The 27,308-nt window shown below is 42.6% G+C and overlaps 1 protein-coding gene across 5 annotated transcripts in view; it reads left to right on the top strand.

The window, feature by feature from the left end:
- The first annotated feature begins 2,592 nt into the window (after window positions 1–2,592).
- The window catches only part of phaf1 (phagosome assembly factor 1), a 124,282-nt gene continuing 99,566 nt past the window's right edge, over window positions 2,593–27,308 (top strand). The window contains exons 1-3 of one of the 5 annotated variants that reach the window (XM_063066713.1): window positions 2,593–3,234; window positions 16,054–16,136; window positions 23,073–23,156. In XM_063066713.1, the coding sequence (XP_062922783.1) occupies window positions 3,171–3,234; window positions 16,054–16,136; window positions 23,073–23,156 (231 nt within the window). In that variant the 5' untranslated portion in view covers window positions 2,593–3,170. Of the gene's footprint in view, window positions 3,235–10,392; window positions 10,532–15,798; window positions 15,960–16,053; window positions 16,137–23,072; window positions 23,157–27,308 lie in introns of those variants that run through there. The other 4 variants (XM_063066709.1, XM_063066710.1, XM_063066712.1 and 1 more) reach the window with 4 other exon arrangements.

Below are 27,308 nucleotides of genomic sequence, written 5' to 3'. Positions count from 1 at the left end.
TCATGGGTTAAGGGTGAAAGGTAAAATGTTTAAGGGGAACTTCTTCATTCAAGAGGGTGGGGAAAGTGAGGAATGAGCTGCCAGTGAAAGTGGTGAATGTGGGGTTGATTTCAACATCTAAGCAAAATTTGGATAAGTACATGGATGGGAGGGGTATGGAAGTCTATGATCTGGGAACAGGGCAATTGGACGAGGCAGATTCATAGTCCAGCATGGACCGGATGGGATGAAGGGCCTTTTTCTGTGCTGTAGTGTTCTATAACTCGTGGCTAATTTGCTTTATCTATTTACAATGTGGTTTACATTAGGCATAAAGGTGCAGTTTCTACATCATAAACAACACAGACCCCAAGTCGATCCACAACTGGTATCAAGTTCAGTAAGAACTGAATATTACCCTTTCTTTTAAAAAAGTCCAAATATCACATATGCTTGAGGGAAATCCATGTGATCCACCTTTCATTATTTACACGTTTAGAGAAATACCAGCTGAGCCAGAAATAATTGTTACCATTCTATTGGCATGGGTTTTTGAGGTCTGTTGAATACATGAGCAATATGTGGTAGATAAGCAATGTCATTGTACACATTTATCAGAATAGTTATACACTGCAATGTTAACCTTAGGCCGAGGTATTTGTATTTATGTGATATGTAAGAACAATATTCTTTGCCATACCTTACCAATAGATCAAATGATTTGAAAAAAAAGTGTGCATTTCATTTGAGCAAAAAATGTTATGGTGCCTTTCCAGAAACCTTGAACATTTAAGAAAAGTGGCAAATGATGAAAAATGGTTTCCATTTCTTCAGGAGGTCCAAATTAAGTGGCAACAAAAATAAGCACAATAGGAGCAGGAGCTCAGAATAAGGAATTCAGAGCTCCTAGAACGTCACTCTCAGTGACATTGGTTGAGTAAAAACTCAGATAATTTTGTTGTTTGAACCATTGGGTAACAGTGAAGAGGGAATAAAGGGAACTAGGAAAGTGATTTAATTAATTATAGCACAGACTAATTGGGCCCTTTCCATCTGGTCACCAGTATTCAGTGGTGATAAGCAAACATCATTGGAATTAGGCTTGGATTTTAAGAAGCCTTTTTTTTAGATTTGCTAGTAATGTGCTTTAAGGCTTGAATTATTCACAGGTCTTTTATTTTTGTTTGCAATAACTGACCTCAGATGAAATGGCTATAGAAGCTGTTTCACTGACTGCACCATCGCTATTTTAGAAACAGTCATATTCAATTACAAAACCACACTGGTAAACATTCTGGCCTGCCCACTTGATGCGTTTGGAAACTCAAGGCTGCTTGTTTTCAAAGGCAGTGCTGTTTATTTCTCTCGCAACACCTGGCAAGCACATGATTGAGCTCAGTTGTGATGAAGGCACAGGAACTGAGTACAAAAGGATTGATGTCCTTATTTGGGGAAGTATGAATGGGAAATAATTCAGGGAAGTTTATGACAGTTGGAATGTGTCGGTTGTCCAATAACCTGGTCTGGTTTTCAGGACAAGCTTGGTTCTCCAGGAGGGGCGAGATTGAAAATGTAAGATCTTTGGGTGTTTGCACACGGTCAAAGCAGACTGCAGGTTTCTGCTGCTGGGGAGAAACGGAGATTACTCACTTTGCACAAAAGTGAACTTGTTCCCTTTCTCCCCCCTGTGAATGTCGTGCCTCTAATACGTAGTTGTGATGTTGAAGTTTATCATTGCACCTGTGTATACAACGGCAAACACGACTTGAACACAGATAAAATTAATTTTTATGCATAGTATCACCGGGACTTTCAGGAACCCGTACTCTGTACAGTTTCTCGACCGTTTTTAAGGCAGAAGTTGACACAGTGTAATCAGGTGAGGGTATGGACGGGTGCAGGAATTCAGTGCATGATGGAGCAGCCTCCACACACCAAGCAGAATGATAGCTGCAGAAAAGCACCATGTCCCCTTCCTCTCTGGTCTTGGCCCGAAACATTTCCATCCATAGATGCTGCCTGACATGCTGAGTTCCTCCAGCATTCGGTGTGTGAGCCGTGAGCACGACAAGATCCCCTTCACACCTCCCCAACCCCTTTCCTCCCTTCCCCCTGTATTTCCACTCCCCGACCCCATCCCCGTCCTCCCTTACCCGTAATCTCTCCCCCTCCCCGTACACCCTGCCCCCTCCCCTGCAGCCCCTGCCTCCTCCGATCCTCTGTACCCCCTCCCCTGCTACCCCACCCCTCCCCTTTCCCCATCCCCTCCACCATACCCCTGCACTCTCCCCTTGTACACACGACACCCTGCCACCTTCCCCTGTAACCCCTGCCCCTCCCCCAAATCCCCTCTACCCTCCCCTATACCCCTGCCCCCTGTACCCTATGACTGCCTCCCCACTGTCCACCTGCCCCTTCCCGTGTACCCCTACAATTCCCGTAGCGCTGCTTCACTCCCCCGTACGCCTGCCCTTCTCCCTCCCAATATACCTGACCCCCCTCCCTATTGTACCCCTCGCCTTCCTGCGTACCCCTCTCCCTGTACCACTCCCCCTGTAATCCTGCCCCCACCCACCAGTACCTCCCCCGTAACCCTACTCCCCCCGCCCGGTACCTCCCCCGTAACCCTACTCCCCCCGCCCGGTACCTCCCCACACCCTGACGGCTGAGCGCTCCCGCGGCTCCCCGCCGCCGGTCCAACGGAGGCGACGTGATCGCGCACAGTGGCCACGCGATGCCGCAAGCGGGGACGGGGACGGGGACGGCGGCGGCGGCGCCACCCGGAAGCGCTTGAGACGGAAGTGGTGTTGTTTAATCAGCTGATGGTGATGGAAGCGGCGACTGTTACTGTTCGGCGCTGAGACACAGAGCCAACCGCCTGTCTGACCGCGGCTCCCGTCCGGCCGTGACCGCCGCTCCGGCACTCACTCCCCCGATCACACGCACACAGCCTCCCCTGTCTCAGCTCTGCCGCCGTGGACACCCCCGGGGTTCCTTCTCCCCAGGGCGGATAGGCAGCCCTACACTCACTCACACCCCGAGCGCCAGTTGCCGGCTGGGGACCCCGTACCCCATCTTCACCGCTTCCTCCGACGTCGGGCCTCCTTCTCCCGCAGCTCGCAACAGGCGGCTTGGCCGGCAACGCGTAACCGAGGCCGGATCCGTCTGACTCCGCTCCCGCAGCCGGGCCAATGCTGGATCTGGAAGTGGTGCCCGAGCGGTCACTGGGGAACGAACGATGGGAATTCGCCTTAGGTAAAATGCTAGCATAGTTAACCTCTCATTTTTTTTCTTATTCCAGAAGGGATTTTGCACACTGTTAACTGTATCGCTGGCAATAATGGAGAAATAAACTGGTCGGAGGAACGTTTTGAAAAGAAGCGGGTTTTAATATTGCTGAGAACTAGTTGCTGTGAAGTGAAGGGAGGGCTGAATGCAGTGGCAAGGACAGTGAATTGGCTTTGATGGTGAACGGGATGGTGGATTGGCTTTGTTTAGTTGGGAAGGTGTGGGATGTGGTTTGAGAGCCAAGGTAGAGAGCAGATGGTAGGATTGTGGGTGGTAGCGGAGTGCATGTGTGGGGAGGGAGGAGAAGGATGGTTAGAGGGTATGGGAATGATGTAAAGGGGGAAGTGCTGGGTGTGAGGTTTGTCATGGACGGAGACTTGGCTGGGGATGTGGAATAGAGAGTTAATTGTGCTTTAGGGGAGTCAGGTGTGCCACAGTGGTGGGAAAGTGGACAAGTGTGCTTTGGAAAGTGGTGTTGTGGGGAGAGAATGGGTGTGGTGCCATGGAGATCACAGTGAGGGGTAATGGGGGTGAGATCAGTTGAATTTGGGGAGGGGTGTCAAACATGCTGACCATGTAGTAGAGCACAGCTGTTGTGGAGGGGGATGGGACAAGGAGTACTGTAAGGTGCTGTTGTGGGGAAAAAGTGGTTACAGGCATTGGCCCAGATGCCGGATTGGAGTGGGTTAGGGTCACAACAAGAGGAAGGAGATGTTTTTGTTGTGAATGGAGCAGAAATTCTAGGTCTGCACACCTTTTAATGTATTCCTTAAAGTATAACTCTTGAGCTGTTATGTAACTGTATCTGACTAATAAAGCTTATCCTGGAATCTCTGCTATCAAACGTTGATAGTTCTCTTAATGAGCCTGAAGCTTTATCTCAAAGTAAAACAAGAGCATACAAGTTGTTGTTTTGAAGTTGCATCGACTTGGGAAGAGGTTATGTTGTATGAGGCTCCTCCTGCTCTGTGGGCAACTACAGTTATTTTGATTTCTACTTATAAGTGTTACTACTTATACTTTTCCCAAGTTATCTGTGCTGGTGGATTAATCCAGTCTCTTCAGGAGGGTTTCTGATAATTACTGACAACTAATCATTGCAAGTTGAATATATTTATTGAAGTCGTGCAGAATAGGCCCTTGGAGCCACACCGCCCAGCAGTCCCCTGAGTGAAAAGACTGCAAAAGCAGTACCTCAGAGAGAAAAACAGGCACATTCAAAACCAAGTCCATTGCAATGCAAAAGGTGGTCCGCAGTGTATCAGAGGTAAGGTGAGGGTGATGCAGGTTGGTTCAAGAACATGGTAGTTGCAGGAAAGTAGCTCTTCCTGAAATTGTGGTGTGGAACTTCAGAACTGCACCTCCTGTGCAATGGTAACAGCAAGGAGAGGGCATGACCCACGTGGCGGGGATAGTTACTGATATGTCCCCTGCTGCCTTGGTGCCGTGTCTCCTGTAGAAACAGTAAATGGTGGGAGTGACTGTGCCCATGATGGACCATGTTGTGCCCAGCCCTTTCTGTAGCCTCATGTTCCTGTGCATTCATCTACTTATCCAAATGCTACTGATTCAGGAATCAGTAAAGCAATAAATCATTCTTGGATTTAAAATAACGAATTGACTTAAAATCTGCTCCCCCCGCCCCCCTTGGTTATGACCAGAACGAGGACCTTATATCCTGCAATTGTGCTCGGATTATCCTAAATCACTCCTGTTGTGCAGGGCTGATGTTACACCTTCAGGGTTTGGTGTAATTTGCTTCCAGCGAGGCATCTGTATAGTCATTTTTTTGTTTTATTTGGTGGTCAATCACAAATATGTGCCCTTCCAAAAATTATGTAACAGGGCTTGAGGCAACTGAAATTTGTAAGTTTTGAGGTACAATTGTTTGAGGTATTGAAAATAGCAATCGCCACTGTGAAGTGGATTATTGTAAGAATTTGTAGTGTCTAAGAGAACTTAGTAAGATAAAGAGAATTTGTGTATATAGATGGTGCTTCATCCACTACTTTTGAATTAGTCTCCATTGTCTTCTAGCATATTTTTCTGCCCGGAGAATTGCCAGATTTGCTGAGCTTGGAAATGTGTCTGAGGTCCCCAGTAGCGTTTGGATAAGTAGTTGAATGCACGAGAACATGAGGCTACAGAAAGGGCTGGGCACAACCTGGTCCATCATGGGCACAGTCACTCCCACCATTTACTGTTTCTACAGGAGACACTGCACCAAGGCAGCAGGGGGCATATCAGTAACTATCCCCGCCACATGGGTCATGCCCTCTTCTTGCTGTTACCGTTGCACAGGAGGTGCAGTTCTGAAGTTCCACACCACAGTTTCAGCAAGAGCTACTTTCCTGCAACTACCATGTTCTTGAAACAACCTGCATCACCCTCACCTTACCTCTGATGCACTGTGGACCACCTTTTGCATTGCAGTGGATTTGGTTTTGAATGCGTCTGTTTTTCTCTCTGAGGTACTGCTTTCGCAGTCTTTAAAAACGGGATTGCTGTGCGGTGTGGCTCCAAGGGCCTATTCCGCACTGTATCTCAATGAATAATTTCTTCTCTTTACACTGTCTTGTATAATTTATATTTTTGAGTTGTCTTTATCTGTGTACCTATGATGCATTTTTTTCATTATTTCTGTATTTGTGCACATGACAATAAATTCGACTTGGTCCCAAAATCAGCTAGATTCTCACTAAATGTTGGAACAGGCTCAGTGCTCAATATCTTGCTTCTGTTTAAATTTTTCCTGTCCACAAGTCCAGGCATACCTCCAGTTCTTATTGTTCCACTTTTGGCAATTTAGCTTCAGCTGTGTAGGATGTAAACTCTGAAATTCTCTCCTTGAATCACTCTTTTAAGATGCTTCAGAAGGGTCTATTATGTTGACCAATTTTGGTCATTTAACCTCATCTTCCAACTTTGATATTTTGTTTGATATTATTATTGTGGAGTCCTGATGAATTAGATGTATGATCTTGTGATGAGAACTGTGTCTGTCACACACACACAATCAGTGAGGGAGATGAGGCTGAGTACAGGGCTACGGTAGGAAACTTTGTCACATGGTGTGAGCAGAATTATCTGCAGCTTAGTGTGAAAAAGACTAAGGAGCTGGTGGTAGACCTGAGGAGAGCTAAGGTACCGGTGACCCCTGTTTCCATCCAGGGGGTCAGTGTGGACATGGTGGAGGATTACAAATACCTGGGGATATGAATTGACAATAAACTGGACTGGTCTAAGAACACTGAGGCTGTCTGCAAAAAGGGTCAGAGCCGTCTCTATTTCTTGAGGAGACTGAGGTCCTTTAACATCTGCTGGACGATGCTGAGGATGTTCTACGAGTCTGTGGTGGCCAGTGCTATCATGTTTGCTGTTGTGTGCAGGGGCAGCATGCTGAGGGTAGCAGACACCAACAGAATCAACAAACTCATCCGTAAGGCCAGTGATGTTGTGGGGATGGAACTGGACTCTCTCACGGTGGTGTCTGAAAAGAGGATGCTGTCCAAGTTGCATGCCATCTTGGACAATGTCTCCCATCCACTACATAATGTACTGGTTGGGCCCAGGAGCACGTTCAGCCAGAGACTCATTCCACCGAGATGCAACACAGAGCGTCATAGGAAGTCATTCCTGCCTGTGGCCATCAAACTTTACAACTCCTCTCTTGGAGGGTCAGACACCCTGAGCCAATAGGCTGGTCCTGGACTTATTTCCTGGCATAATTTACATATTACTATTTAACTATTTATGGTTTTATTATTTAATTATGGTGCAACTGTAATGAAAACCATTTTCCCCCAGGATCAATAAAATATGGCTATGACTATTTCCTCATCATGCAGCTGGGCCTGTGTTGTGGCATAGATTGATACTATTCTGTTATTTCCTTGTCCTAGTAAACTATTTCAGCTTTTTTGCTGATGGAAAATGTTTCTTTTTAAATTTAAATTTAGATTTTAATTTCTCTCATTGGGCTTCTGTGACTTGAAACAAGAAGCATGTGATCAAATCTAGATTGTTGCCCAAATTAATTTCATTGGTGTTTCTAGCAAATCTTAGCTACAAGAAGATGTCATTGAGCTAAAAAAGGCACAGGAAAGATTCGCAATGATACTAGTAGAACTGGAGGGGTTAAGAGATGAGGAATGAATAGATAGATTGAGGCACTTTTCTCTAGGGTATAGGAGGCTGAGATGTGACCTTTTAGAGGTTTATAAAATCATGATGGACGTAGGTAACATGAATAGTGATAGTCTTTCTCCCATGGTAGGGGAGTCAAAATACAGGGGAATGATTTAACGGAGACCCAAGTGGCAAGTTTTTCCACACAGCAATGGGTACTGGCCATTCCTGGTAACAAATTAGTTCAGTTTAATTTTTGAGATGTCCAGAAGTAGATGTTTTTTCAGTAAGTCAGAAATTGCACAAAAATCATGATGACCATAATTCTGTCCCAGTGCAATGCATCAAACACGCAAGTACTGATAAGAAACAAAAATTACTAAAAGTGAAGAGGGAAAACAATTTGCTCTACCATAATTAATTTGTTTTGTCAGTGGATGTGGTCCAGATGGAACTTACTGAGCTGTTAGACAAGATTCCTCACTATAGACTCATTCAGAATGTCAGAAGGCCTGAGATCCAGGAAAACTTGGCTTTGTGGTTTCACAAATGTCTTGCCTACTGAGGGCAGAGGGTGGTGGTAGATGAAGTATATTCTACCTCAGGTCAGAATAGGCTGGGAACAGTTCCACCGGGAACTGTTCTGCCCCCCCCCCCCACCCGCTCTTTGTGATTTTGGTATATCATTTGGATGAGGGTAGAAGGATGGATTAATAGATTTGCAGATGATAGGAAGGTTGGTGATATTGTGAATGGTGTAGAACATGGGTTCGCAACCTGGGGTCCAAGGACCCCTTGTTTAATGGTCCTGTTCCATGGCATATAAAAAAAAATCGGCAACACCTGATTTAGAAGGTTTCATAGGTTAACACAGGACATTGATAGGATGCAGAGCTGGGTGAGGAGTGGCAGAAGGTATTCAGTCCAGAACAGTGTGAAGTGGTACACTTTGGAAGATCAAAGTTGAAGGCAGCGTACAGGGTTCTTAGCAGTGTGGTTAAACAGAGGTACCTTGGGGTCTACATCCACAGATCCCTCAACGTTGCTGAACACATTGAGAGGCTGGTTAAGAAGGTGCATGGTGTGTTGGCCTTCATTAGTCAGGGGATTGAGTTCAGGAGACATGAGCTAATACTGCAGCTCTCTGGTTAGCCCACTTGTGGTGTATGGTGTTCAGTTCTGGTAGCCCCTTAGGAAGAATGTGGGAACTTTGGAGAGGTGCAGAGGAGACTTACCAGGAAGCTGTCTGTGTTGGAGAGAATGTCTTTTGAGGGCAGGTGAGTAAGTTTGGACTATTTGGAATGAGTGTGGATGAGAGGTGACATTATATAGGTGTCTAAGATAAGAAGCATAGGTAGAGTGGACAGCCAGACTTTTCCCCAGGGCTGAAATGGCTCGTACAAGGTGGCATAATTTTAAGCTGATTAGAGGAAATTAAAAGGGGATATCAGAGGTAAGATTTTTTGCACGGAGTGGTGTGCATGGAATGTGCTACCAGTGAGAGTGGTGGGGGCAGATACATGGGCAACATTTAGGAAACTTTTAGGCACATGGCCTGTGGGTAGGGGGGTGGTTAGACTGATGTTCGAGTAGGTTGGTCTGATATACAGGAGGTGCAAGGTGCTCCTTCTCTGCTCCAGCCTTCAGGTCCCTCTCGGGCAAGGTGTAGCTGCTTAGACCCTGTTCAGGCTCACGTGAAGCCGTGGGAGCAGCTGATGGATGGTTGCAGGAGCAGTTGGTGCAGATCACAAGTCCTGGTCATGTGACCACTGATGCCAGGCAGAATATTGGTAATGGCTGGGGTCACCCGTCTTGTAAAGACTCTGCCCAGAAGAAGGCAATGGCAAGCCACTTATGTAGAAGAATTTGCCAAGAACAGTCATGGTTATGGAAGGATGATGATCACCCATGACATATGACACAGCACAAAACGAGCACGCACACACTCGTATTTGACTATGCATTGTGGCTGGAGCACAGTACTGTTATAATAATGTTCAGGAATCACTTGAGATCTGAATTGCCTTTGAGTATTTGAAGATGTGCTGGAGTGACTAATGAGATGATTTATGACTTCACTCTTATTAAAACAATATTTATAAGAAGAATGGGTCCAAGCATTTTCAATATGAGATTTATTAATACAGTGCATTCCCCTGAGCGCAGATCTGCAGTTCTCACTTGGAGCAGTTGTGCTCTGTCATTATAATCCAATTTATATGGCATTTGTGAACCTTGGAAGAAATGGTAAGTGAAGTTCACTTTTCAATTGAATTTTTTTATTAATAGGTTAATGAGAAAAATTGGAATCATTATAATCCAAATTGTGGATGTGCAAATGATGGTTATTAACAGTATAGTAGTTCACAGTGCATTTTTACCAAATGCATGAGAACTGAAGACTTGTAGTTACATTTAAGGAAATGCTGGCATCTTTAGTTTGTGTTTTCCCCCCTCATTTTAAAGTTGTGATTGGCTACTACAGAGAGAACATTGATTTTCCAATTGATTACAAAATATATCTTTTCTGAAACAAGGCAATGATTGATTCAGAATATTTGACTTAATAGCCCATGTAGGAAGTGGAAAATTACAGCTCGTTGTAGTTCAACAGCCCACAGTGTCGATGATGAGTCAAAACAGGTTGTACTGCTGCTTTAGGTTAAATACATTAGCTGACAGTGCGTGTTGAAGAAAATGGATGCTCGCAACTGCATCAGAGGAAAGGGTGGAAGTTAGTTATGTTGAGAGTGGTTTGAACACTCAGGTATTTAGGAGTAGTTTTTTTGCAAGCTGTCCTTTCACCCGTGGGACATGGAATAGTTCTCAGATTGATGAAATGAGTGTTCCCTTTCCACACTACCAGGCAAAGTCACGTGCTGCACTGACCTAGTGCTTTGAGACCAAGTCCATAAACACATCTCATTGCATGTTGGCAGTATATTAGAAGTCTTGTTAAAATGTTGCTGCTGCGACAGCTGGTGCTGTTCTGAACTTTGGAATTAGGAATATTATTGGGTACAGTTCAGGAAACTTTACCCCTCATTCAGCTATTCAGAGTGGAACCTGAAAATACACAACACTGAAACAGTGAGAGTGTGAACACTGAAGGTAATGATTTCTCATCCAGTAATTGATGAGTGCTCTTTATATAATGATATGTTATCAATAAATGACATAATTTGATTAAAACCAACTTTAAAAGGATTTTAAATATGAGCAAGTGAATAAGCTGTTTTCAGAAATGCTCTGAAAGTTGAAGCTTCCAGCAACAGTATTTATATTCTGTTTAAATCTGGCCCAGCTGTTTCATTCCTGTACTTTAATTATTTTTCACTCATGTACTTAGTTGATATAAGGTGGACAGTGAAGTTGAACTTGCAAAGCTTGTGAAGCACACCCATGCTCCTGTGCATGTTGTTTCCTTAAAAACTTGTGACTGGTTTGCAGTGATTGTCTTTTACCAAGTTTTACTTATTGCATTTTTCCTCTTTCCCACTGATCTTGGTGGCTTTCCAGCTAAACAGTATTTCAATACGCAGTGCATTCCGGTTAATTGGGCAATTGGTTAATCGGGGCAGCCACACGGGACAGCTCTTAAAGAACAAAAACGAATGGAGAAAATTGCTGGATACCCTTTGTCTATTAGGCGCTGTGCTGCTTAATTGGGGCAGGAGTCTGTTGCTGAACCATTTCTAAATAGCATCAACTGTGTGCACTTGTGACTGTTAGACACTACACTGTGCTCAGAACAAACAGTTTTAATTAGCGTCAGCTGTGTGTGTATTCAAAAAGCAGTGATTTTTGACACTGATTGTTGGCAAGAAATAAGCAGTGAGGCGATTCAGAACTGTTTTGCTCACTGTGGTTTCAAGCATTCAGGCTTAAAGGCATCCGATAGTCTTGTGAGACCATGGATCTGCACTTGGAAAGTCTTCACTCCAGGGCGCAGGCCTGGGTAAGGTTGTATGGAAGACCGGCAATTGCCCACGCTGCAAGTCTCCCCTCTCCACGACACCAGTGTTGTCCAAGGGAAGGGCATTAGGACCCATACAGCTTGGCACCAGTGTCGTCGCAGAGCAATGTGAGATTAAGTGCCTTGCTCAAGGACACAACACGTTCCTTCGACTGGGGCTCAAACTCACGATCTTCAGGTAGCTAGTCCAAAGCCTTAACCACTTGGCCAAGTGCCCACACATTCAGGCTTGGAGATGCCAGAAATGAGGAGTGAAAATGAAACAATTTCACTACCTCAACAGGTTAGGAGCTACGAGGAAATTGAGGTATTGACAATCATCTTCAGTGTTACAGTGAAAATGAAGATTTGGAGGATGCAATTGTTGATAGCATTGTATGAAGGCAGTCCTAGGTGTCTGCATTGATTTTGTTAATTCAAAAGATACTGAATAAATTCCTCTACTGATAACAATCAAGAATTAATAGCTTTATAGTACTGTAGTAGTATTGATCATGTTCTAATTTCTTCTGTGTTTAATTTAAATGCATGATTTGTTACAGTTAGAAACCTTAGAAAAACTACAGCACAGAAACAGGCCTTTTGGCCCTTCTTGGCTGTGCCGAACTATTTTCTGCCTAGTCCCACTGACCTGCACACGGACCATATCCCTCTATACACCTCCCATCCATGTATCTGTCCAATTTATTCTTAAAAGTTAAAAAAGAACCTGCATTTACCACCTCGTCTGGCAGCTCATTCCATACTCCCACCAATCTCTGTGTGAAGAAGCCCCCCCTAATGTTCCCTTTAAACTTTTCCCCCCTCACCCCTAACCCATGTCCACTGGTTTCTTTCTCCCCTTGCCTCAGTGGAAAAAGCCTGCTTGCATTCACTCTATCTATACCCATCATAATTTTATATACCTCTATCAAATCTCCCCTCATTCTTCTACGCTTCAGGGAATAAAGTCCTAACCTATTCAACCTTTCTCTGTAACTGAGTTTCTCAAGTCCCGGCAACATCCTTGTAAACCTTCTCTGCACTCTTTCAACCTTATTTATATCCTTCCTGTAATTTAGTGACCAAAACTGAACACAATACTCCAGATTCGGCCTCACCAATGCCTTCTACAACTTCATCATAACATTCCAGCTCTTATACTCAATGCTTTGATTAATAAAAGGCCAATGTACCAAAAGCTCTCTTTACGACCCTATCTACCTGTGACGCCACTTTTAGGGAATTTTGTATCTGTATTCCAAGATCCCTCTGTTCTACTGCACTCCTCAGTGCCTTGCCCCATTTACCCTGTATGTTCTACCTTGGTTTGTCCTTCCAAAGTGCAATACTTCACACTTGTCTGTATTAAACTCCATCTGCCATTTTTCAGCCCATTTTTCCAGCTGGTCCAAGTCCCTCTGCAAGCTTTGAAAACCTTCTTCACTGTCCATTACACCTCCAGTCTTTGCATCATCAGTGAATTTGCTGATCCAATTTACCACATTATCATCCAGATTATTGATATAGATGACAACTAACAATGGACCCACCACTGATCCCTGTGGCACACCACTAGTCACAGACCTCCACACTGAGAAGCAATTCTCTACTACCACCCTTTGACTTCTTCCATTGAGCCAATGTCTAATCCAATTTACCACCTCTCCATGTATACCTAGTGACTGAATTTTCCTAACTAACCTCCCATGCGGGACCTTGTCAAAGGCCTTACTGAAGTCCATGTAGACAACATCCACTGCCTTCCCTTCATCCACTTTCCTGGTAACCTCCTCGAAAAACTCTAATAGATTGGTCAAACATGACCTACCACGCACAAAGCCATGTTGACTCTCCCTAATAAGTCCCTGTCTATCCAAATGCTTGTAGATGCTGTCTCTTAGTACTCCCTCCAATAACTTACCCACTACCGACGTCAAATTTAGCAGCCTATAATTTCCTGGATTACTTTTCACTTACCAGCCTATAATTTCCTGGATTACTTTTCGATCCTTTTTTAAACAACAGAATAACATGAGCCACTCTCCAATCCTTTGGCACCTCACCTGTAGACAGCGACATTTTAAATATTTCTGCCAGGGCCCCTGCAATTTCAACACTAGTCTCCTTCAAGGTCCGAGGGAATACCCTGTCAGGTCCTGGGGATTTATCCAGTTTAATTTGCCTCAAGATAGCAAGCACCTCCTCCTTTTCAATCTGTACAGTTTCCATGGTCTCACTACTTGTTTCCCTTAATTCCATAGACTTCATGCCAGTTTCCTTCGTAAATACAGACGCAAAAAACCCATTTAAGATCTCCCCCATTTCTTTTGGTACCGCAGATAGCCGACCACTCTGATCTTCAAGAGGACCAATTTTATCCCTTACAATCCTTTTACTCTTAATATACCTGTAAAAGCTCTTTGGATTATCCTTCACTTTGACTGCCAAGGCAACCTCATGTCTTCTTTTAGCCCTCCTGTTTTCTTTCTTAAGTATTTTCTTGCACTTTTTATACTCCTCAAGCACCTTATTTACTCCCTGTTTCCTATACATGTTGTACAACTCTCTCTTCTTTATCAGAGTTGCAATATCCCTTGAGAACCAAGAAGAAGATCCTTATTCCTATTCACTTTGCCTTTAATCCTGACAGGAACATACAAGCTCTGCACTCTCAAAATTTCTCCTTTGAAGGAGAATGGCAATTTTAATGGCAATTTTTTTACACCTTTTTAACTCTTTCCATGAAAGACTTTGGCTAATTGGGTCATAATGTGCTGGACCAGATGTGTCCCAATTAACCAAATCCACTGTATTTAGAAAGTTTTTCAAGCAATTCTGGTATTCTACTCCATCAGTCAATTCTGTTGACAACAAGTGGATGGAATTGACAACGTGTAATATTGTGAAATGGGTGAGGACACAGCCAATCATGAAGCACAAGGACAGGCCCTTTGGCCCACTGAGTATGTCCCGACCATCAGGAACCTATCTGCACACATTTCTACCCATCCCCCTCCCCAGATTCTAGTACTTTCCAACACACAAGTCAATTTACAGTGGGCAATAAACGCACCAACCTTTGCATTTTTGGGATGTCTGAGAAACTGGAATACAGAGAAGGAATGCACGGTCACTGAAGAATTTGCACATTCCATGCAGGCAGCGTCAAAGGCCGAGGTTGAATATGGATCACTGGAGCTAAAAGGCAGATGCTCCACTAACTGCTCCACAGAGCTGTCCATAAATGTACAACAAAGGTGGTGATTTCAGAAAATGTCCTTGCATGAAGGCAAGACTTGTTCTAAAGAAGTGAAGAAAACTACTACTTCAGAACAAGTTGTGCCTGTATCCAAGCTCTTTTAGTACAGTTACCACACTGGCATCTACCCAAGTAGGTCATTACCCACAAAACGAACTGCAGAGATGACCTAAGTGTGACTTCAGGACAGCATTTGAACAGCTGTGGCTTGGAAAAGGCTTGACCAAACTAAAGTCAGCCTGTATTATGGTTGGAGTTGATATTGTACAAGGAAGATGGTTTTGTTTGTTGCTGTTTAATCACTCGAATCTCAAGATATCACAACAGGAGTCCGAATGGGAATGTCCAGTGCACATCCTCTTCATCTCCCTTCCTTCCATTATAAGAATGGAACTGAGGATGTTCACTGATTACACCGACAACAATTTTTTTCAAATTTTTGCTTATGATAGACCACTTGAAGCTGAACGTAAATATAATTTCAGACTACTTGTATCATGCAGAACACCCAGTGGCACTGAAGACATTTATTTGGCTGGTCCTGCTGCCTGATGGCTCTTTGGAACTCTCTTCCTCAAAGGGCTTTGGCTGCCGACTCTTGAAATATTTTTCATACAGTCATAGATGCTCAGTAAAGAAGGGATGAAAGATTGTTGCAGTTCAACAGGGATATAGAGTTTAGTTTCCAATCAGCTCAGCTGCTGATTAGATCTACGCTTGGCTTGGCTTAAACCAGTCACCCCTACTGGGGCATAGGCAGCTCGCCAGAGTCCTCTATCCTTGGCTGCTCTTTCAACATGTCCCCAGGTGTAGCCCATTATCTTTGATCCTTCCTCTCACAGGAATGAAGTCCCCAGAACTTCACTTGACGTTTCTGTCGCACTTTTTTATGGGATGGGGTTGCTAGTCCCATAATCAACTCTCCTCCTTTCGCAGCTGGGCTTGGACCCATTCATGGCGGAGTTAGTTAGAATCTGTGTAATCTAAATACACATTATTAGTCTATTCCAGCAGCATCCCTCAAACATGAAGCTCCATTTCTAAGAGTAAGACCAGCTGGCCCACAGGAGTACCACATCTCTTTGGTCCCATTCCAACTGGCACACTGCCTTGCCTTGGATAAATGACCCCATTCCTTTTTATTGTGCAAGCATCGCCACACTTCCAGCACCCACATAGTATAGCCATCACTCACTACCCTAACCAAATGTCTTTGGAAACTGGAGCACCTGAAGGAAACCCACATACATGGTCATGGAGAGAACGAACAAACTCCTTACAGCAGCAGGAATCGAATCCCCATATTACAACTGATCTGCTGAATTGCTATGCTGTTGTGCTGTATAAGTATGTACCAAAAAATTAATTAAAATATTGTATGTCTCTGATTATGCCCACCTAATTAAAATGCTAATTCTTTCGTATTGTATGTCTGTTTCAGGAATGCCATTGGCTCAGGGTGTTGCTATTCTCCAGAAGCACTGTCGCATCATCAAAAACGTACAGGTTCTCTACAGCGAGCAAGTGAGTGAGACTAATCCTTTGTACATGCCATGAAAGTTGTGTTTGCCTGTTAGATTTTGTACTGCTTTAAGGTTCAGTAGGTAAGGGAAACAAAACTAGTCGGGCAGCGTTTGCTCTGAATATTGATTACTTGCCTGGTTCTCTGACCGCTTGTACACATTTGTTGGCCATGGAATATCAGTACACACTGCCTAACAAAAATGTAACTGAAAGCCTTTTGTGCGATGTGGACCCATGTAATTAATTCTTTATTGCACTTGATCTTAAAGTGAAGATTGCTTATGTCCCTCCCATTCTAAAGTGGCTGTGGTGACGGCCTTATAAATAGCTGTGCTTGAAGGTTCTTTCGATGGGCACAGGTCCAACTATTTAATGGAATGAACTGCCAGACTTAGGTTTTTTTGGAAATGAATATTGAATCCTATAAGAAGAAGTTTCCCAACTTAGAAATCAGATTGGAATGCGTTAGGCAATCAGAAGAAGCTTTAATGAAGCTGCCTGCCTTCTCTCTGTGGTGGGAGGTTAAAAGGATTTAATAGTCTCCAGAATGTTCTGAATGGAATTGTTTATCAGAAGAAGGGGTAAAAAAAAACTACATTTTGTATTGAAAAGACTGATATTTATAAATATTTTAGGAATTCTGTGCTTAGCAGCTAAGCAAAAGGATACTGCGTCATCAGTTGTTTTGTGAGTTTTCCCTCCGTAAGACTCAAGTTAGAAAATGTTTAATCCTGCTGGCCAAATGCCTGGAAGGTCTTCAGTTATACTAGTCTAAAGTTTGTACTTGGTTGATCTGTTGCATGACAAACTATTTTGTTATTTCGAAACTTACTCTTCTGAGCAAGATCTCTACTTCCAAAATGAGTGGATTGCTATATATAAGTTTTTTCTTTTTTCAGCTTTCCGCATCTATTAAATGTGATTCAAACAAAAAAGTGTTACTTTTCTATTTCCCATTTTTTTGGTGACTGATGGAATATGACAACCGAACCCAATCACCCTGGACAACTGCGCCTATGCTGAGAACAGCCTTTTTAAATGTTTTTTTAAAGTATCATCATTTTATAGTTAAGGAAGTATCTTAAACTTACAAAAAATTTCTTTGTCCAACTTCAAAGTAAATAATTGAAAAACTAGTTGCTGAGACTTAGCAGGAGAAATGCTGATAGTGTACATGTATTTCTGCATGTTCACAAACAGACCAAGGCTCTTGTAGAAGGAAATGGATGGGAAGGAAATTGATTGAAAAGATATATTAGAATAGTTATATATATACAATACAAATATACAGTAATTGACAATCAAAACTAAATCCATATGCTGGAAATTTGAAACAAAACAGAAAAGTGTCAAATGCTCAACATGTCAGAGCATCTGTGCAAAGACTTCATGTCAGATTTTCAGTTCGACGATCCTTCATTCAACCAACATATCCATCGCATCACATAAAGGTGTTTCCATCTGTTAATCCTGTTTCTCCTTCCAACCTGATGGCAAGTCTTCTCTAGTTTTATTTAAGATATTATACAGCCCTGTGCCAGTCCTCATTTTGAATGCTGTCTGATCAGCCCTCAATGGTGGCTAATTACAGAAGAGATCCAGTAGGTATTGCAATAGATTACTTTGTGCGAAATGAGTAATATATTAGTTAAGTTCAAGCACAGGTTTAGTCATAGTCATACTTTATTGATCCCGGGGGAAATTGGTTTTCGTTACAATTGCACCATAAATAATAAATAGTAATAGAACCATAATAGTTAAATAGTAATATGTAAATTATGCCAGTAAATTATGAAATAAGTCTAGGACCAGCCTATTGGCTCAGGGTGTCTGATCCTCCAAGGGAGGAGTTGTAAAGTTTGATGGCCACAGGCAGGAATGACTTCCTATGACGCTCTGTGCTGCATCTCGGTGGAATGAGTCTCTGGCTGAATGTACCCCTGTGCCAACCCAGTACATTATATAGTGGATGGGATACACTGACCAAGATGGCATGCAACTTGGACAGCATCCTCTTTTCGGACACCACCGTGAGAGAGTCCAGTTCCATCCCCACAACATCACTGGCCTTACGGATGAGTTTGTTGATTCTGTTGGTGTCCGTTACCCTCAGCATGCTGCCCCAGCACACAACAGCAAACATGATCGCACTGGCCACCACAGACTTGTAGAACATCCTCAGCATCATCCGGCAGATGTTAAAGGACCTCAGTCTCCTCAGGAAATAGAGGCGGCTCTGAACCCTTCTTGTAGACAGCCTTGGCATTCTTTGACCAGTCCAGTTTATTGTCAATTCGTATCCCCAGGTATTTGTAATCCTCCACCGTGTCCACACTGAGCCCCTGGATGGAAACAGGGGTCACCGGTACCTTAGCTCTCCTCAGGTCTACCACCAGCTCCTTAGTCTTTTTCACGTTAAGTTGCAGATAATTCTGCTCACACCATGCGACAAAGTTTCCTACCGTAGCCCTGTACTCAGCCTCATCTCCCTTGCTGATGCATCTAACTATGGCCAACAATTTCCCCCGCCATCCGAAGGTAGAGCGTTCCTATGAAACGATTCGTAAGCCGAGATGTCATAAAGCGAAGAAGCAATTACCATTTATTTATATGGGAAAATTTTGTGAGAGTTCGCAGACCCAAAAATAACCTACCAAATCATGCCAAATAACACATAAAAGCTAAAATAACAGTAACATATAGTAAAAGCAGGAATGATATGATAAATACACAGCCTATATAAAGTAGAAATACTTTTCTACAATCACTACTGAACTGTTCTCCGTAGCGAAAATCTCACGCAAGTGCCGTTGGCAGAAAATCTCACACAAGCGCTGTTAGCAAAAACACGGCGCAAGCGCTCTCCAGTAACCTTTAAGCTATGAAGCTGCCAAATCATACCAAATAACATGTAAAAATACACAGCCTATATAAAGTAGAAATAATGTATATACAGTGTAGTATTATTTATTGGAATCAGGAAGACATTGAGCACACTGATGATGGTGTGTTAGGCTGAGTTGGAGTTTGGGTAGTGCAGTGGCCCCTACCCTCCAGGCCGCTGAGCGATACATTGCCGCGAAGCATGCAGTGGTAGCCGGGAGGCACACAGCACATCTTTAAGAAAAAAGCTGAACGAACATGCTAATTAATTAGGTGCCGCCCAGCACGTAATTGTCGGCCCAGATCAGTGCCGATTTCCGATTGCGTCGCCTCTGATCTGGGCTGACAATTACGTGTCGGTGGCACCTAATTAATTAGCATGTTTATTTCGGCTTTTTTCTTAAAGATGTGTTGTGTGCCTCCCGACTACCTTTGCATTCTCCGCGAATTGGTATCTGTCCGTGGCCTGGGGGTTGGGGGTGGGACACTGGGGTGTCATCTCTTCATCTGTTTCCATTAGAGCAGGCTGCTCATCTCTTCTATGACTGCCTGCCTCGATGTCGAAGGTCGAGGTTCGTCGTCTGATGTGGCTGATGTGGAAGGCTTGCTTGACTGCTGAGCCTCACGCATTTTTCTATCATACAGTTCTTTCTAAGGACTCAAACCATCCTGCAAATATCCCCTAAACCGACGTACCCTTTCAAAATTAAAGTCGTACTTTATCATTACTCATTTGGTTTCGATTGTTATCCTTCTTTCTTCCAATTGCATCAGCTCTTCATCTGTCAGTTCTTGGTGATGGGATGCCAAAACCTCTTCAACATCATGTTCGTCAGCTTCCACAAGCCATCGCACTTTTTCCTTACTTAGTTCACTACGATCGAAACGCTTACTTATGTCTAGTTTTACGGGAAGTGTAACACCCTTACGAGCTCTTTTAGGCTTTTCCGATACCATAGAACTCATCTTGCAAACGGCAGCTCACAGGCATGTGTTAAAGCAATGCCGTTCTGAATCCGGGGGAGAGCGGCTGCCTTTTATTGCGCGCTGCTTTTTTTTCGTAACAGTGAAAACACCTTCTGACAGCGAAAACGGTACTAATGTAGGTTTTTCGTAACAGTGAGGTTTCGTAAAGTGAACGTCGGAAAAGCGGGGGACACCTGCACAATTCTGCATTGACCAGATCAGTGGTAGTATAGTAGTTAGCGCAATTGCTTTACAACATCAGCGATCACTGGTCGGACTTCAATTCCCACTGCTGTCTGTAAGGAGTTTGTACCTTCTCCCTGTGACTGCATAGGTTTCCTCTGGGTGCTTTGGTTTCCTCCCATGTTCTAAAGACATAGGGTTGGTCAGTTGTGGACTTGACAACACACTAATGGTAGTGTCAACAACTTGTACACCAGGGTAATTTGTTGTTGTAGTGAAGCTTTCTGGTAGACTTGTGACACTGGCATCTTTGCGACAATGTGGGTGCCACGGTGGCATAGCGGTTAGTGCAATGCTGTTACTGCACGGGGATCAGATTTCAGAGCCCAATTCCAGTGCCTCCTGTAAGGAGTTTGTATGTTCTCCCTGTGACCGCATTCATTTCCTCTGCCTCTTCTGGTTTCTTCCCACAGTCCAAGGATGTACTGGTTAGTAGGTTAATTGGACCTGGAATATTCTGAACAGAAAATTTCAATAAATCTAACCTTCCTGTTGTATTTGCGACCTTTTGTTTACTCCACCATCCCTGTATTTCTTTCCAAAAAGTTCACAATTTCATGACTAGCCACAGGATTTTGTAATGTCAGCAAATATATGCACCTATGATTGCAAGAAAAAGTCTGAATCTTTTGCAATTGCCTGATTTTCTGCATTAATTACTCATAAAATGTGGTCTGATCTTCATCTGAGTCACAATAATAAACACAATCTGCCTAAACTAGTAACGTGTAAGCAATTGCACTTCTTCTCGTCGATATTGAGTACACCATTTAAACAATTGCAGACTAGGTTCAAAAAAGTGTGTGAACTTGTAGGGTAATGCCTTCTACAGAAGCTAGTTGGAGTCAGGTGTTTCAATCAGTGAGCTGAGATTGAAGGTGTGGGTTGTAGAGGTGCCCTGCTCTATTAAAAAAAAAGACAGTCAGATTACTGACAGAGCCTGCTCTTCTCAAGAAAGATCTGTTTCTGTGCTCCATGCTTTGATCACAACAACTTTCACAGGACCTTTAGAAGAATTGCAGAGATGCATGAAGCTGAAAAGACTACAAATGCATTTCTGAAGATCTGAGTATTCAACAGTCCACAGTAAGAGAAATTGTCTACAAATGGAGGAAACTCAGTACTGTTGCTACTCTCCCTGGGAGTGGGCATCCTGCAAGGATCACACCAAGAGCACAATGTGCAATGCTGAAGGAGGTGAAAAGGAACCCAAAGGTAACAGCAAAAGGCCTGCAGAAATTTCTAGAACTTGCTAAAGTCTCTGTTCATGTGCCCACAATAAGGAAAACACTAAGCAAAAATGGTGTTCATGGAAAGACACCATGGAGGAAAGCACTGTTCTCCAAACAAAGATAGCTGTACATCTCAAGTTTGCAAAAGATCACCTGGATGTTCCACGGTGCTTCTGGGACAATGTTCTGTGGACAGTTGAAATAAAAGTTGAACTTTCTGGCAGAAATGCACACCGCTATGTTCGGATGATAAAGGGCACTGCACACTAACACTAAAACCTCATTCTATCTGTGAAGCATGATCGAAGGAGCATCATGGTTTGGGGCTGCTTTGCTGTCTCAGAGCCTGGACAGCTTGATTATTGAGGGAACAATGACTTCAAAATTGTAACAAGCCATTTTACACAAGAATGTCAGGGTAGCATTCAATCACCTGATGCTTAATAGAATTTGGATGATGCAACAAGATGATGATTCCAAATTCGAGTAAATCAGGAACAGAATGGTTTAAAAATAAGAAAATTTGTGTTTTGGAATGGCCAAGTCAGAGTCCAGACCTTAATCCAACTGAGATATGGTGGCATGACCTGAAGAGGGCGGTTCATGCAAGGGATTCCTGAAATATTGATGAACTGAAACAGTTTTGTATGAAGGAATAGTCTAAACTCCCTCCTTGCTGTTGTACAAGTCTGATCAGCAGCTGCAGGAAACGTTTGGTGGAGGTTATTGCTGCTGAAGGAGATTCTACCAGTTATTAAATACAAGGGTTCACATACTGTTTCTAGCCTGGATTGTGAATGATTAAACAATCTGTTCAATAAAGTCATGACAATACAATTGTTTGTTATAAGTTTAGGCAGATCTGTCTATTGTTATGAAAGATGAAGATCAGACCACGTTTTATGAATAATTAATGCAGAAAACCAGGTAATTGCAAAGGGTTCACAAACTTTTTCTTGCAACGGTATAACCAAAGCATACACATTAAAATTGGGTTATTCTGGCAATGAATGTTTTATGAAACTATTGGCCTTCCAGATCCCCAGAGAAAATTGCTCCAATTCTCAATATCATCAATATTTTTTGTCTTGATAAATGAGCATTAAGGCATGTTCATATTCTCCACAGCCTGCCCACTCACGTTGTGGTTGCAGTGTGTGCACTTCGCAATATGCACTCCAACGTATGGGCTTTGTTTTGCATCTTCTTTCCTTTGACCTCCCACCATCACAAAAGGTGACATTAGAGTTTCCTGAAGTCCTCAGCTCTTGCTTTGGGTCATTGTCCTGGAAATCCCTCCCCAACAGAATTAAGAGAACATGTGCCAGGGCTAGAATAATTCAGGGGAAAGATCTAACCTTTCCACATTGACATCAAGGATGTTAAAGCAACGTTGCAAACACTTTCCATGTCTGAAGATTAATTATACCAATAGTTGTTAAATACTTGCAGTAAAGCAATTAGGTCAATAGATTTGTCTTCACATGACAATTACTCATTAGCAATCCATTCCATGCGGTTGTACAAATTGCATCTGTTTGTTTCTTGTACCGTGCATGAACAGTGTATAGTGTTATCACTGTCATTTAACAGAGTGTCTCTTTCTTTCTAGTTGCCACTCAGTCATGACCTCATACTTAATCTGACTCAGGATGGAATCAAACTACTTTTCGACGCTTATAATCAGAGGCTAAAGGTCAGTGAGGCTTCAGCTTTCTTTCCACTATGTACTAAAATATTAATTCTGTCATGAAGAATTGGGAATTTTGATGTGACAGTTATATTTACTGAGATGATCAATTGCCTATGGCATAGATGTAGAAATAACGTTTAGGAAATGAAAGGATCCAAATGCATGAAAGGAATTCATTGTTGTAAAACTTGTCATTATGAATGTAAAGTGTTGAAAGGAATTGAGTCGTAAAATGCAAGGCAGTTTAAGAAGCAGAGTTGACAGAAGTATCAGAGGTGAAATTTGTAACTTTTACAGGGCCACCATAGTGAGTGTAATTACAATGCATCATTTAAGTAGGCAACCTTTGTTATAACATATGCACATGCCACTTTTAATCTTGAAAATTCATGCCAAACAGTAATACTAATGTAGGCTTGTAGATTTAGTGTAGCAATTTAACTTGATGCAAACGATGCATTTCACTGTATATTTAAATGAAAATGTTATTAATAAAACTAATCTTTCGTTTTAATGGCTCTGGACCTCTTTGGAGTTTAGAAGGTGGGGGGGTGTGGTGGAAAGGAAATGAATGGGGGAAGAAGGGGATCTCATTGAAACCTATCAGATATTGAAAGGCCTTGATAGAGTGTACGTAGAGATAATGTTTCCATTAGTGTGGGAGTGGAGGACCAGAGGGCACAGCTTCAGAATAGAGAGGCGACCCTTTAGAACAGGGATGAGGAGGAATGTTCTCAGCTAGAGGGGGGCAAATCTGTGGAATTCATTGCCACAGACGGCTGTGGAGGCCAAGTCATTGGCATATTTAAAGTGGTGGTTAAATAGGTTCTTGATTGTTAACTGTCAAAGGTTACAGGAAGATGGCAAAAGAATGAAGTTAGGAAAGGAAAATAAATCAGCCATGATCAAATGGCAGAGCAGCCCTGATGGGCCGAATGGCCTAATTCTGCTCCTGTCTTATGATCGTTTAATTCAAGTAGAAAAAATAGCAAACTAAGATGTGTACATTCTGCTCCATAGTTGTGGTTTATCCCTAATACTGCCAACACACTAACACACTACGTTAAAGTTACAGTGATGTTCCCTGGCCTGCCAAGTTCCTCCATCATTTTGTGTTGGTTGCTCGCATTTCCAGTATCCGCAGATTTTCTCCTGTTTATAGTATGTTCAGTGTTTTGTTAATAATTATTGTTGCTATTTTGTTATACTGCTGAAACTGAAAACGTTTTATTGTAATTTCAAGTGCTTGTATTATTTATCAGTTTCTTAGATTTTTGATTGCAGGAGTTTATTTCCTATTGTTTTCTCCCTCGTTGCATTATTAAATTTTTCCCCTCTCAAAGGGTACAATCTTAAAATGGAAATGAGGCTAAACTGAGCTTCCCTTTGTGTTGGATGAGCACTGATTTTTTTTTAGAACAAGTTATGTTAACCAGTTAAACTGAAGCTTCTAAACTTTGTCAAAAGCTGTTGATCACACTAAACCTTTGATGGAAATTTTTAATTGGAGAATTGCAGTGCTATGTAGTCATTCAGAATGATCCAACTCCAATTATGCAAATGAAGCCATACAGTTCATTTTGTCCATGCTAGCCATATGATAGTTCACAGATTGCTGGTGCATTTCCATTGCTCTGTTCAGTTTGTGTCATGCATTAATCTATTAAATAGGAATGAAAATGGGTGTAGTCCTGTAGTCAGTGTTCAAAGAGGAAGATATCTGCATAATTTTATCTGGATTGCTTTCTACCATGTGCTGTTAAGTATAAGATACTGTGATTTACAAATTCAATAATGCTAGTGGAAAAATGCGGGAGCTATTGATATTTGCTCTGGAGCTGAAGGGGCTGGTTAAGACAGTTGGCTTGTTGTGATGGCACTTGATAACCAACACTGTAGGAACATGATCTTTGCATTTTTTTTATTGCCTATTGGTTCACAAGTTATGGAATGCCCCCCCTCGCTGCCCCAGCTGTGATTGTGGAATCATGCATTGGGGCGACACGGTACCTAGCAGTTAGTGTGATGCTTTTCCAGTGCCAGCAACCCGGGACCTGGCTTCATGTGCCACCGTCTGTGGGCAGTTTGTACACTCTCCTGGTGATTGCCTGGATTTCCTCCGGGTGCTCCAGGTTCCACCACATCCCAAAGGTATGCAGGTTAGTGGGTTAATTGGTCACCTGGGTGTAATTGTGTCAACAAAGGGCCTGTTACCATGTTGATTCTCAAAACAGCGCCATGTCAGGATCGAAGGTTTTCTTTCCTGAAGGACCCAAATCAACCAGTTGTTTTGATCATGAGTATCAAAACAAGTTTATGTTTCAGATATATTGTAATTAAATCATGACTAATCCCAGGTAATTGCAAAGTCTTAGCAAACTTTTTCTTGCAACTTTATGTATATAAACTTTAATTCAGTTTTTTTCTATATTTATGTATTGCAGCTGCAAAGTTAACAAATTTCACAACGTATGCTGGTGATTTTTAACCGATTCTGATTCTATCCATCCAGCTGTCATTGTATCATTGTCTTTGGTGGCAACTTACTCTAAACCTCATTTACCAAACCAACCTTAAACTGCCGCGTATTTGCCCAATTGATTCCTCTCACTGCTGGATTCTTCTGAAGTGCCATTTGTTTCTCCCTTCTTTTTCTTGCCACCATTTTAAGATTCCATTCTAGTGCTCAGCAGTACAGCCATCTGGTAATTACTTTGCCAGATGAATGAATATTGCAGAACACAGGTAATTGCAAAGTGTTCACAAACTTTTTCCTGCAACTGTGTACATATTAAATACTTAAAATAAGTAGAGCAAAATAGAAATTTAAAAAAAAAATAGAGAGGTGGGTTCATGGGTTCAATATCCATTTAGAAATCGGAAAGGAAAGATTTAAAAGGGTATCAGTCAAGCACAGTCAAATGGAACGAGCTCAAATCAGAGGCCAGGATAGCATGGATGATTTGGACCCAAGGGCCTAATGCTGGGTTGTGTGACTCTGACTTGGGTTAGGCATAAGACAGAGGAGCAGAATTAGGCTCTTTGGCTCTTTATCCCTGTCAACCCCATTCTCTTGCCTTCTCCCCATAACTTTTGACATCCTGACTAATCAAGACCCTATTAACGGCAGCTTTAAATATACTCCATGACTTGGCCTCCACAGTTGTCTGTGGCAGTGAATTCCACAGATGCACCACCCTCTGGCAAAAGAAATTCCTCTTCGTGTCTGTTCAAAATGGATGTCCCTTTATTCTGAGGCTGTGCCCTCTGATCTGAGACTCACCTACTATAGGAAACATCCGCTCCACGTTCACTATATCTAATATTCAATAGATTTCAACGAGATCTCTCCTCATTCTTGTAAACTCCAGTGAGTACTGTACAGGTCTAGAGCCATCAAATGGTTCTTGTACATCTGGTCTAGGTGACTCACCTGCCTTTAGACTTTTCAGCTTCCCAAGCACTTTTTCCTTCGTAATAACAACTGCACTCACTTCTCCCTCCTGACACTCGAACTTCTGGCGTGCTGGTAGTGTCTTCTCCACAGTGAAGACTGACACGAAATACTTAGTTTCATCTGCTTTTTCTTTGTTCCCCATTACTACCCCTTTAACATCATTTTGTAGTGGACTGCTGTCGACTCTTGCCTCTTTTTATTCTTTATAGATCTTAAAAAAAAATAAAAACTTTTGGTATCCTCTTTTATATTATTGACTAACTTGCTTTCATATTTAATCTTTACCCTTCTTATGGCTTTTTAGTTGTCCTCTATTGGTTTTTAAATTCTTCTCAATCCTCTAGCTTCCCACTAATTTTTGCTAAGTTATATGCTGCCTTTGACTTCCCTTGTCAGCCACAGTTGCCTCATCCTCTCTTTAGTATATTTAGTCATCTTTGGGATATATCTACCCTGAACCTTCCGAATTGCTCCGAGAAACTCCTGCCACTGCTGTTTTGCCATCATCCCTGCTAGTGTCCGCTTCCAATCAACTTTGGCCAGTTCTTCTGTCATGCCTCTGTTATTCCCTTTACTCTACCGTAATACTGATACATCTGACTTTATCTTCTGCTTCTCAAACCACTACTTTAAAAAGCCATTTTGCAGGCATTCTACAAGTTCCCTCTTTTGGGATCCAGCTCCAACCTTATTTTCCC

This window comes from Mobula hypostoma, chromosome 14 (genome assembly GCF_963921235.1).
Source record: "Mobula hypostoma chromosome 14, sMobHyp1.1, whole genome shotgun sequence".
Classification (NCBI taxonomy): Eukaryota; Metazoa; Chordata; class Chondrichthyes; order Myliobatiformes; family Myliobatidae; genus Mobula; species Mobula hypostoma.
Note: the sequence above shows the minus strand (reverse complement) of the source record. Positions and strands in the feature narration are given on the sequence as shown.